Source organism: Rhineura floridana, chromosome 2 (genome assembly GCF_030035675.1).
Source record: "Rhineura floridana isolate rRhiFlo1 chromosome 2, rRhiFlo1.hap2, whole genome shotgun sequence".
NCBI classification, from domain to species: Eukaryota; Metazoa; Chordata; class Lepidosauria; order Squamata; family Rhineuridae; genus Rhineura; species Rhineura floridana.
In genome coordinates this window covers 32,224,928-32,237,082 of record NC_084481.1, presented here as the reverse complement: position 1 = coordinate 32,237,082, position 12,155 = coordinate 32,224,928, and the positions used below count along the sequence as shown (strand labels likewise).

General features: G+C 41.0%; 1 protein-coding gene across 1 annotated transcript in view; it reads right to left on the bottom strand.

Annotated features, from left to right (window-relative positions):
• Positions 1–11,340, bottom strand: part of TFPI (tissue factor pathway inhibitor) — a 117,728-nt gene extending 106,388 nt beyond the window's left edge. The window contains exons 1-2 of the mRNA XM_061612686.1: positions 11,001–11,340; positions 10,632–10,871 (exon numbers count right to left, since the gene is read on the bottom strand). Of these exons, the coding sequence (XP_061468670.1) occupies positions 10,632–10,871; positions 11,001–11,340 (580 nt within the window). The remainder of the gene's footprint in view (positions 1–10,631; positions 10,872–11,000) is intronic.
• Between the last annotated feature and the right edge of the window lie 815 nt (positions 11,341–12,155).

Genomic DNA, 12,155 nt, shown 5'->3' with positions numbered 1-12,155 from the left:
GTAGAAATCTTTGTCTTGTGTGTGTGTCTGGAATGTAAATGTAGTAAATCAGGGGTGGGTCATCTTTTCAGCCTGAAGGCCACATATCCTCATGGGCAACCATTCAAGGGGTGTCCAGGGGTGGATGGCTGCCAGGTGCAAAATAGCAAGAGACATTTTCACAGTTCAAGGGCACATTCTACCCAGGCAAAAGCACTTTGTTAAATTTTGTCAGTAATTTCTGTTGGCTGTGATCGTAATGTGCTCACCCTTCCTAGCTTAAATACAAGGAAGGGAGGGTGGCCTGTTTGTTTTGTTTGTTTGTTTTGAGCCACACTAGCAGGTTGGCTATTTCTAACTCTTATTGGCTAGTTACTGCAACCTAGGATCTTGGTCTGGTGTTCCTAGTGGCTGAAACAGCAGAGACCAAAAGGAACTGCAGGAGCCTCCCCCCCCCTTTTTTTTTTTGGCTACCACCTGCCATCAATCAGAGTATAGTATTTTTCCCAGATTTTGGAGGAATGATCAGAGCTTACTGGGGCCACCTGCTGGAACAGTATATATTGCAACACTCAAGTTTTGCATCTCAGCAGAGCAGGCAATGGGCCCCAACTCACTGACTGCTCTTTTGGAGTAACCTTGAGTAAGGTCCAAGGGCATAGACTCTCTTTAGCACATCTAGACCTTGGGAGGAGGTGGGAAGTTTTGAACTATATAATAACTTTTGTCTTTGTTTGAAATATCTTGCTGCTGCTATTGGAACAACATAGAAGGGGCTACAAGGGAAAGGGGTAGTTAGTGAAAATTGCCTCCTCCCACTTCCATGTGTAGAAGCTTTGCTAGAGCTAAGCTCTTTCCACAAATGAAAGGGTTCCTTATGCAAACGGAAGGAATCCTCTGAATCTAAGTTTCTGCAAATATATAATAGCCCTGAGATTCTTTCTAAAATCCCAAGACTTGCCCCCATCAAATTATAGATCAGTGTGGCTTTAGAACAGGGATGGCCACCGTGTGGCCCTCCAGTTGTTGGTGGACCAAAACTCCCATTGCCCCTGTCTATTGGCCATGGTGGCAAGGGCTGATGCAAGCTGGAGTCCAACAACAGCTGGAGGACCACAGGTTAGGCACCTCTACTATAACGTAAAAGAATATGGGACAGCGCATTAATATATCATTCTCAGATTTAGGTAACTTAAAATGTCTTTTCTCCTGTTCTATAGGCTTAAATAATTAAAAGCTGTCGTATCTTAATGACAAAATACAGAAAGCAATGATTATAAGGACTGATATGTTTTCATATGGTTGTTCTTCACCAGAACACAAAGTGAACATGATGTCATAATGATGTTACATAGCTGAACAAATTTAGCTATGTACTGTCATCAGTGATAAGGAGATATTCTTATTTAGAGTGATTGCAAAGCTTTTTGGGCTGATCACATGAGTGATCTAAACCAGTTAAGAAATCTGAGAGTATATGAACCCTCTGTGCAATCCTTTTTGAGCAGGCTAATATTTTCACAGTGAAAAATTAAGGAAACCGGGTTGGTCATTGGACACTGATGAAAAGTACTTTTATTTTGTTGCTATTTATGTTTTATCCTATTTCACTTTGTTAACAATTGTTTTAAAGTGTTATGCAAATGCTTTAGATCAGCAAACATAAAAATATTCACAGACAGCTGAGCTGTAAGGCTTGTTCATGTGTTACAATAAACAGGTACAAGCTGTCTCAACACATTTACAAATGTTTGTATGAAAGAGTGTACACTTGTTGATTTGTACAGCTTAACTATTATGTACACAGGTGCACAGACTATACACATGTTAAAAGTTGCACATGAACAACTGCATGAGTGTTCAGCTCAGATTGTACACTTGTTGAATGCGGTCAGTGAATACCCCTGGAAAGATGGTTGTCTTAGTTTTGCAATGTTCCACCACAAGTAGTATATTAATAATGTTTCTCTTCCAGCCTCTTGACCAGATGAAAATGCTATCCTGCACCTTGCAAAACATAACTGAAATGCAATTATGTAACATCAATAACAAAAACCAATTCGCAAAAAAGCAAGCAGTGCAATTAAAAACATTATGGAATTATTTGAAAGGAGCTTAGGTTGATGGTAACAAAATGCTGCTAGTATTACAATTGCACAAGCCCCGTCTTTCTTAGGTCTTGTCCATTTGTCAATGAGATACACCAGAGTTTCAGCCTTTATCGGAAAACACAATAACTCAGCAATTCCATATCCCACAGTACTTCAATTCCAGCAAATCTCTTTTACAGAACGTGAATGCAGGGACTCTGATTAAATTATAATTCAAGCAGGTGTGATGAAAATTAAAATTCTCTCTTACATTCTCTGCAAACCAATATAGATGGAAAACAGGCAGTTACTTTTGGCCCAAAAGTATAAATTTTGCAAGCATTCTCTCTTTCTATAATTCATCTGTTGTTGTGACACATTTGCTTTGGACTTTATCCTATGAGAGCCTCTTTGGCAGAAAGTGCAATGCTCCTTTTCTTGTTTAAAACATGACATGCAGAAGTACTGCAACTAGATGAACTTTCAGCTTTTAACTTTTTTGCCCCATAAAAACATAAGATGAGCCCTGCTTCATCAGAGTAAAGGCCTATCTAGCCCAGCTTCCTCTCCTCACAGTGACTACCTAGGTGCCTCTGGGTATAGCCCTCTCCCACTGTTGTTCCTAAGCAACTGATATTAAGTGGCATACTGTCTCTGATACTGGTGGCATAGCCATCGTGACTTATATTTATTGACGTGACTTCTAAAAATAATTAAGAGAAAAACAAACAAGGGTGAAGGAACTTGGCATGTTCAGTCTGGTGAACAGAAGGCTGAGGGGTGACATGATTGCACTCTTTAAGTACCTGAAGGGCTGTCACATAGAGGAGGGTACAGATTTGTTCTCTGCTGCCCCAGAGGGTAGGACTTGGTCTAATGGTTTTAAGTTGCAGGAGCGTAGATTCAGACTGGACATTAGAAGGAATTTCTTGACAGTAAGGGCAGTTTGGCAATGGAACCGACTGCCTAGGGAGGTGGTGGGATCCCCTTCACTGTATGTCTTCAAGCAGAGGCTGGACAGCTATCTGCGGGAGATGCTCTAGCTGTGGATTTCCTGCTGTGAGCAGGGGGTTGGACTCGATGGCCTACAAGGTCCCTTCCAACTCTGTGATTCTATGAACATAAATGAGCATATCAATCTGACTTATGCCAGGACAAACCGTTGGTCTGTCTGGCCCGATACAGTACATTTTCATTCTCAGCTGCTTCCCAAGGTCTCAATCAGCATTTTTTTTTGCCAGCATTACTTCTTGAGATTAATTTAATTAGAGATGCCATAAATTAAACTCAGACCCTTTTGCCTCCAAAGCACCCTCTGAGTCACAGTAGCCAATGTGGTGCCCTCCTGATGTTGTAGTCTCCAACTCCCATAATCCATGACCATTGTCCATGCTGGCTGGGACTGATGGGAGTTGGAGCCCACAACATCAGAAGGCCACCATGGTGACCACCCCTACGCTAAATTTTGGGCCCTCTTCCTGATAACCTTTCTCTATACATCTCCCACTTCCTAAATTCCATATACTACCAATTTGCAGATGGAGTATCACATGGCTTTTTGTGTCTCTACTAATGAGGTTTGAGCCATAATCTGGACTCATGCTTCTTTCATCACTTCTGGTTTCTGGAAGAACAATCAGGAGCTCTTCATCTGAGCATGGACACTTTTAAAAAAGGCCTTTATACCTTAATTCTGTAAGAGTTGGCAAACAATCACTTCATGATCCCTTTGTAGTTTAATTAGCATGGACATTTTCAAAAGTTCAGATTTAAGAGAGAGATTGCCATATCTTTCACTTATGTGACTTTGTTGAAGTTGACTCTCAGATAAGGTATCTGATGATCATTCACTTTGTGTATACTGTACATATTTTTCTTAGACAAAACCCTACCAGCCAATCCATGAACAGTAAAAATTAAGGACAACTTAAGGATAGTTTTTGGTTTAGATTAAGAAATACACTCCTGTATTCTAGATACTTAACAGAAAGAACAAGATGCATAGAATTTTTCCTGGAGGACAACATATGTTGCTGGGTTATTTTCAGGAACTCTACTAAAATTGTTCACCAGGATCTGTGGCTACTATCCCTCATCATTCTTGATTTCACATGTGCCTTCCTCTGAGCCTGAGCAATCAAATGCCTCCCACATTACATCACCGGTCCAATGACACAGAGAGTGCACCAAGTGGGAAGCCATGGAATGTAGGAGGAGTGCTCAACTTCAGACCAGAGAAACTAAGTTCTCCACAAAGGGGTGGAGCTGTGAAGAAGTGGTCTGGGGACAGACACTTAAAAAGACTTGGTTTGCTTTTGCGCTTTGTCAGAGCAAGTTGCTCGGTCAGAGCTCCCTGTGGGTCAGCAACCTTGACCTGCCTGCATCAGGTTCTCCCACACCAGAACATGATGGGGACTAAATTTCAGTGCTCTAATTTTGTGCATTTGTAGATCTCCAACACCACCACTGGCTTCCAGCCCATTATTTTAGATTCAACACCTCAGGCAAATTTCCTGCCATAGGCAGCAGCCATGATGATTTTAAGAAATACATCCCTGCATGATGCAGCTGTATTAGCAATGCTTGGAAGATTCTGCCTGTAGTACCAGTGCGGCTCTATAGTATCAACTGGGATTTTGAAATTATTTTGTGTGATACTTGTGGCAGTAATATAAAGAAGTTTGATGGAAACATTAGAGTACAGTTAAGAGAAAAACAGGAATAGCCACGGCAGGATGGAGAAGAAATTTGGCTTAGACCTAATTTGCATATTCTGAAACAATGTGTGAGCTGAAACACAGCTATCCTTTGAAATTTGCACTTCTCCAAATTTTGCAATGTGGTTCTCCAGCCAAAGAATTGGAACAGAAATGCAAGTGATTCTTCCTGATTCCTCTTATTTCTGTCTCTACGTGTAATGGATTAAGAGAGGAAACCACACATTCCTCCCATGGACAGATGTAAGAAGTTGCCCTCCACATAGTCCATGGAAGCTGCTATCTCTCCTGCTCCTGGTATTCGAAGAACGTCCTGAGCCACTGAGGGCAGAAAATGAACAACATTTGACAGCAGTGGTTTCAGAATTTGGAAAAGTGAGCTCAGACTTTGGTTGCTGTAATTTAGGACTTCTAGCACATTCCCCATTTATCTTTTCCCATTTTCCACACCTTCCACTCCTGACAGAGACCTTGATCAATACCACCCTCTCCACTGGAAATAATGCAAATTTCCTGACAAGGGAAACACATATATAACCAGTACGTATTTGTTTACAATCATATTCCAGAGTCAAAAGCAAAATATATGACCCCACTCCTCATGATCCACATTGAGCTACAAGAGCATTTTTCAGTCACGTTGACTCCATAAATTCAGATGGCCTCAGTTGTGGACAAGGTTGTGGCAGCAAATCTATCAACATCCTGTCAGCAGCCTCGGTCTTAAATATTACACCACAATATAAAAACTAAGGGAGGAAGAGGTACACTCATCCAGGTGGAGAGCACAGAATCAGCTCCGAGGGCTCTTGTTTCTTTCTTTATTTTCAGCCCTTGCTATTCAGTGCGCAAACCCTCTTTCTCCTCTTGGCAACATCACAAGGACCTCGAAGCTTCAGTAGCTTTGCTAGGGAGAGAAATATAAAGGGCAGCCAGAGCAGTAGCTCAATTAGCTAGTAGCAAAAAGAGAGAGAGAGTTTCCCCCCTACTTTGGCTGACTGCTTACATAAAGTGATACTTCCAGCATGCTTTTCACAGCTAGACCATCTGAGTGGAATTATCAGATGGCTTACTAAAAAAACTGGTTCATTAACCCCAGCATTTTATTTTTACAACAGCAAAGGAAGGTATCTTGAGGAAGGGCCAAGGTTTTTTTTTTATTATGATGATATATATTACTGTTGTGAGTGTTATGTGCCTTCAAGTGGATTACAACTTATGGTGACCCTATAAATCAGCGACCTCCAATAGTATCTGTTGTAAACCACCCTGTTCAGATGTTGTAAGTTCAGGTCTGTGGCTTCCTTTATGGAATCAATCCATCTCTTGTTTGGTCTTCCCCCTTTTCTACTCCCTTCTGTTTTTCCCAACATTATTGTCTTTTCTAGTGAATCAGGTCTTCTCATTATATGTCCAAAGTATGATAACCTCAGTTTCATCATTTTAGCTTCTAGTGATAGTTCTGGTTTAATTTGTTCTAACACCCAATTATTTGTCTTTTTCACAGTCCATGGTATCCGGAAAACTCTCCTCCAACACCACATTTCAAATGAGTTCATTTTTCTCTTATCCACTTTTTTCACTGTCCAATTTTCACATCCGTACATAGAGATCGGGAATACCATGGCCTGAATGATCCTGACTTTGGTGTTCAGTGATACATCTTTGCATTTGAGGAACTTTTCTAGTTGTCTCATAGCTGGTCTCTTCTGATTTCTTGACTATTGTCTCCCTTTTGGTTAATGACTGTGCCGAGGTATTGATAATCCTTGACAAGTTCAATGTCCTCATTGTCAATTTTAAAGTTACGTAAATCTTCTGTTGTCATTACTTTAGTCTTCTTGATGTTCACCTGTAGTCCTGCTTTTGTACTTTCCTGTTTAACTTTCATCAGCATTCGTTTCAAATCATTACTAGTTTCTTCTAGTAGTATGGTATCATCTGCATATCTTAAATTGTTGATATTTCTCCCTCCAATTTTCACACCTCCTTCATCTTGATCCAAACCTGCCTTCTGTATGATATGTTCTGCATATAGATAAAACAAATAAGGTGATAAAATATACCCCTTTCAGATGGAGAACCAATCAGTTTCTCCATATTCTGTCCTTACAGTAGCCTCTTGTCCAGAGTATAGGTTGCACATCAGGACAATCAGATGCTGTGGCACCCCCATTTCTTTTAAAGCATTCCATAGTTTTTTTGTGATCTACACAATCAAAGGTTTTGCTGTAATCACAGGGTGATTATCTTCTGAAATTCCTTGGTCAGTTCCAATATCCAACATATGTTTGCAATATGATCTCTGGTACCTCTTGCCTTTCTAAATCCAGCTTAGACATCTGGCATTTCTCACTCCATATATGGTAAGAGACTATGTTGTAGAATCTTGAGCACCTGAGTTACTGTTACAATATATAAAATATCAGTATCCATGAATGAAACTCAGTGCATTTAATCATAGACACTTTATCATAAACACAAGCAAGCAAGGGTGACACTGTATTGTTTCCCCCCAGTTATTACTGAAACTTTCTTCATGTTCAAAATAACGAAATAAATAAAAGTTCTCCTTCAGTAAAATCTGAACACTGTAAATCCATAAAGTGTACTTGGCATATACTTCCTAGTTCTACCATGCTGAATAAAATCCAGCCATTTTACCATAACAGCGTCTTGTCTTTGTTCACCATTTCTGCACCTTAGATAATGTGTTACTTTTGCCATTATTACAAACTCTCAAACTTTGTTATACCATTGGAAGGTATAGAAGCTTACCTCCATTTTTTTGCATCGAGTATCCTAGCAGCTTTTAAAATATACAAAGTAATAGCTTCTCCTTTTATCTCCCAAACTTTTTTTTTGGACATGATCAGCTGAGTCAGCATCCTAAACAAAATGTTGGTCAATCATTTCTTCTGTCTTGTAGAAAGGATTGCAAATTTGTCATAGCTGCTGTAAGATCCTGAAACAGCAATCACTGCAAGAGTTAATCAATGAAAGCTTGATGACTAGCTAATCAAAATGGGAAGCAGGGCTGGCCCTTCCTCAGTTCTCCACATCATAGCTCTTCTGCACACAGTGTGCATGTGTAAAATGTGTATGCACAATTGGAGTTCTGCAGATTGTGGGGAGAGCTAACATGCATACAGCTTGGATGCTCATAGGTTCTGTGCAAGAGAGCAAATAACTGTGTAGATTTTGGAGGTAAAGTCAGCAAGCACAGCCCCTCATCTGCTACTTCCTGTGTTGATCATCCCCATATTTGATTGCATGTACATGGTCCACACAAGATGTATTCATATGAACATCCTTTATGTGTTGGGGTTGCACCAGCTATGCATTTGGCCATGATGCTAAACATGTAAGCTGCTTAGAGATTGGTTGAAATATGAAGTGGGATATAAGCTAGCTAGTCTTTTAAAAAGCTAAGTGGCCCTACACATGTACAGCAGCTCCATACAGGGGTGTGTGTGTACTGAACCAATCAGTATTCTCTGTTGAGCTCTAGTCTGCACAGGCAAGGCAGAATTAGCTTGCTGCACAGGACACAGAGGTTTGCTGACAAAACAGGTCCAGTAAGGCAGCAAACAGGAATGAAGAAGTCCGACACAGTCCAGATTCATGCCAGTAACAGAAATCTTTATCAACGTGCAGTTAACAAATACATTCACCAACATTACATGCTCCTACTATCCCCCCACACAGCCTGGCTCTCTTAGCTTCTATTTATTGCCAGCACCTTAGATCAGTTGCAGCTGTGTGTCCTTGACTAATTACATACAGTTTAACCCATTCCCGACTTGTGGAATGACTCAGCTAATCATGAGCCAACAGCCCCCACCTCATTTCACAAGTTGGGTGATGCTGTTGCTCTGCTGTTCCAGTTTTACATTTCATTTCACATTTACATTTAGTTTTAGAACACATACGTAATACAGTTGTATACATACAGTCTCATTCCTATTTGAGTTACATTTTCATATTCAATAAACGTCAGTTTATTACATGTTTTGGTCAGCATTTATGTTATGTAACTTATCTCGCCAATCTCTACCCCCATCCAGCATTGCAAACCATTCTTGAAAATCCTGCTCGGTCCAGTCATCTTCCCCATTCTGACACTTTGCTGGTGTTTTGTGTTCCTGTTTTACTTTTACAGTCATCACTTTAAATCTCTCTGGAGGATGCCCCAGATTAGCTCTTTTTGATCTCCTTGGTATGTGTGTAGGTTCAACTATTGGTACTTCTGGACTTTCTGTCTGTGCAATGTTTTGTTCTATCTCTAGTATGGGTGTAGGTTCTACTATTGGTACTTCTGGACTCTCTGTCTGTGCAATGTTTTGTTCTATCTCTTTAACATTCTGACATTCCACTGTTCTTTCCTCTGCCTCTTGTTTAACTTCAGTTTCTGCAATTTCTACAATTCCCCCTCCCCTCTCTTCCTGGGGATCAGGTTTAACGTTTATTTCCTGTTGCTCATCTTGTGTGCTACCTATGTTTATTTCTACATGTTGTGTATTGTCTTCCCAGTCTTGCTCCTGTGTTTTTACACTTCTACACACATGTAAACGTTTTTCTTTCATTAACCAGACTCTGTGATATGCTCCCTCAAAGCCGAGATAGTAACCCTTTAACGCTCTCGGACCTTGTTTGCCTTTACGTTGAGGCTTGGGAATATGTGCCCAACATATTGCTCCAAATTTCTTTACATGATTTAGATAAGGCTTTCTGTTAAACATCTTTTCATAAGGTGTACAATCCACAGTACTTTTATATACCCTATTCAACAGAAAATTAGCATGAATTGCACATTTACCCCAGAAATCTCTGGTAAGTTTAGAGTCTGCTAACATTGCTCTCACAGTGTCCTGTAAAAATCTATGATATCTCTCTGCAACACCGTCCTGATGTGGCGCAAAAGGAGCTGTTAATTCGTGTTTTATTCCTTTTCTGTACAGATATTTTTGCAGAGTTGAGGAGAGAAATTCCCCTCCTCTATCCGACCTTAGTGTAGCTATCCTGGTTTTGAATCTCGCCTCTACCCATTCCACAAAATGCTGTAACTTCCCAGCGGCTTGTGCTTTGTTATTCAATAGGTAAACAAAAGCGTATCTTGAAAAGTCATCGACCAACACAAAATAAAATTTTGCATTTCCTTTTGACTGTTTAAAGGGACCGGCCAGATCCATGTGGATTAACTGAAATGGCCTTTGCGTGCTAATTAGCCTTTCTTTGTGTATGGGAGCTGCAGTTGATTTCCATTCACTGCAAACATCACAGTCCTCATACTGCTTACAAGGTTTAAACTGTAAGTCTGCACTATGTTTCATTGTTTTTAGTAGAGTAGCATAACTTACATGTCCCAATCTTCTATGATACAAATGTATACATTTTTCATGCATTTGTTTGTTTCTTACTGTGTTTACACATTGTGGGGCTTCATCATTTACTATGAACAAGGCTTCTTTGAACTTTCCTATCACACAAATCTTATTCCCTTTAGCTATTGTGCATTTCCCTTTGTCAAAGTTAACAACATAATTCATAGCATTTAACTTGGCTACTGACATAATATTTCTGTCCATACTGGGAACATAAAGCACATTTGTAACTAGCGTTTTTAAACATTTTAAATATATTACTCCTACCCCTTTAACTTGCCGACAGCTTCCATCCGCCAAATAAACACTCTGGTTCTTTGTTGGGGTCAGGATTTTAAACTGTTTTTCATTATTTACTAGAAAATGACTTGCTCCCGAGTCTACAGCCCAGGATGTGTTTTGCAGTTCATTGTCCTTGTCTTTAGTGCCAACGACATGCACTTTAAACGGGTCTTTCTCACTTTGTTGCAATCTTCTTTTCGTCTCTGCCTGGCATTGTCTGCGTAGATGAGTTGTGGAGCCGCATCTGTAGCAACGTTTCACTCCATACGCCATCGGTCCTTGTGCATTCCGCTCCGGGTTTTCTTTGTTGCTCTGTTTACTTTTCTCTTGTCGGCGTTCTGCTTCTTGAAGTAGTTTGTTTGTGATGTACGTCATGCTGAGGTCCGCGTCCAGAAGACTTTCTAACGCACTTATCACTCCTTCCCAGGAATCATTTAGAGTAGACAGCGTAATATATGCCATCTGTTCCTGTGTATGCTGTATGTCCATTTCTTGCAGGTCGGCAAACAAACGTTGTAAGTTCTGTAAATGCCTCTGCATGGACTCACCCTCTTTGTATCGGGTCTGGTACAGTCTTTTAGCAAGTAGAACTTTAGAGCCTGCAGTTTTTCTCACATGTACAGCACGTAAAACATTCCAAACTTCCTTTGCTGTGTTTAAGCCACTGACATGTATTAACTGTTCATTCTCCAGAGCTAGGATAAGCAGAGCTTTTGCTTTCTCTGCTGCTCTTATCCACTCTGCCGGTGGGGCTGCTGGGGGGTCTTCTGCAACAGTGTGCCAGACACCCTCCTTCACCAGCAGCATTTCAGTCTTTACCTTCCAGTAGGAGTAGTTGGTGCTCCTCAGCCTCTCCAAGGGAAAAGACGCGCTTCCAAACGCTGCCATCCTTTTCACCCTTCTTGGCTGTTCAGTTCTTTTGCACTTTCTAATTCTTTGCCTGTTGCACAACCTCACAAGAGCGTTGTTTCAGCTGCAATGACTGGGCCCATAACCCTTCGTTGAGCTCTAGTCTGCACAGGCAAGGCAGAATTAGCTTGCTGCACAGGACACAGAGGTTTACTGACAAAACAGGTCCAGTAAGGCGGCAAACAGGAATGAAGAACTCCGACACAGTCCAGATTCGTGCTAGTAACAGAAATCTTTATCAACGTGCAGTTAACAAATACAAATACATTCACCAACATTACATGCTCCTACTATCCCCCCACACAGCCTGGCTCTCTTAGCTTCTATTTATTGCCAGCACCTTAGATCAGTTGCAGCTGTGTGTCCTTGACTAATTACATACAGTTTAACCCATTCCCGACTTGTGGAATGACTCAGCTAATCATGAGCCAACATTCTCCCCCTCATGTAGAGGAATAACACTTATACAGGGGCACTTCACACTCTGACTAAATATGTGTGGCCAAGAGGGGGTGTCGACAACACACAAGGTATCGATGAGAGGCACGGCTGCCAGGTGCAACCTGGCTCCCCTTGTCAGCACATGAAGGGAAGGTGCTCAGAATGGCACCAATATATGCTACTCACCAATGTTACCCCATTTTGGCCTGCGAGACTGTTTCGGTCAAGCCATGCCACCCGCTCTACACCTGCCATGCATATAAAGATGTGGTTTAACCAAAATGGGTTTTGCAGGCATAGACGAGAAGCTGATTGTTAGGCTTGCAAAGACGGTGACCTTTGCCCATACAGTT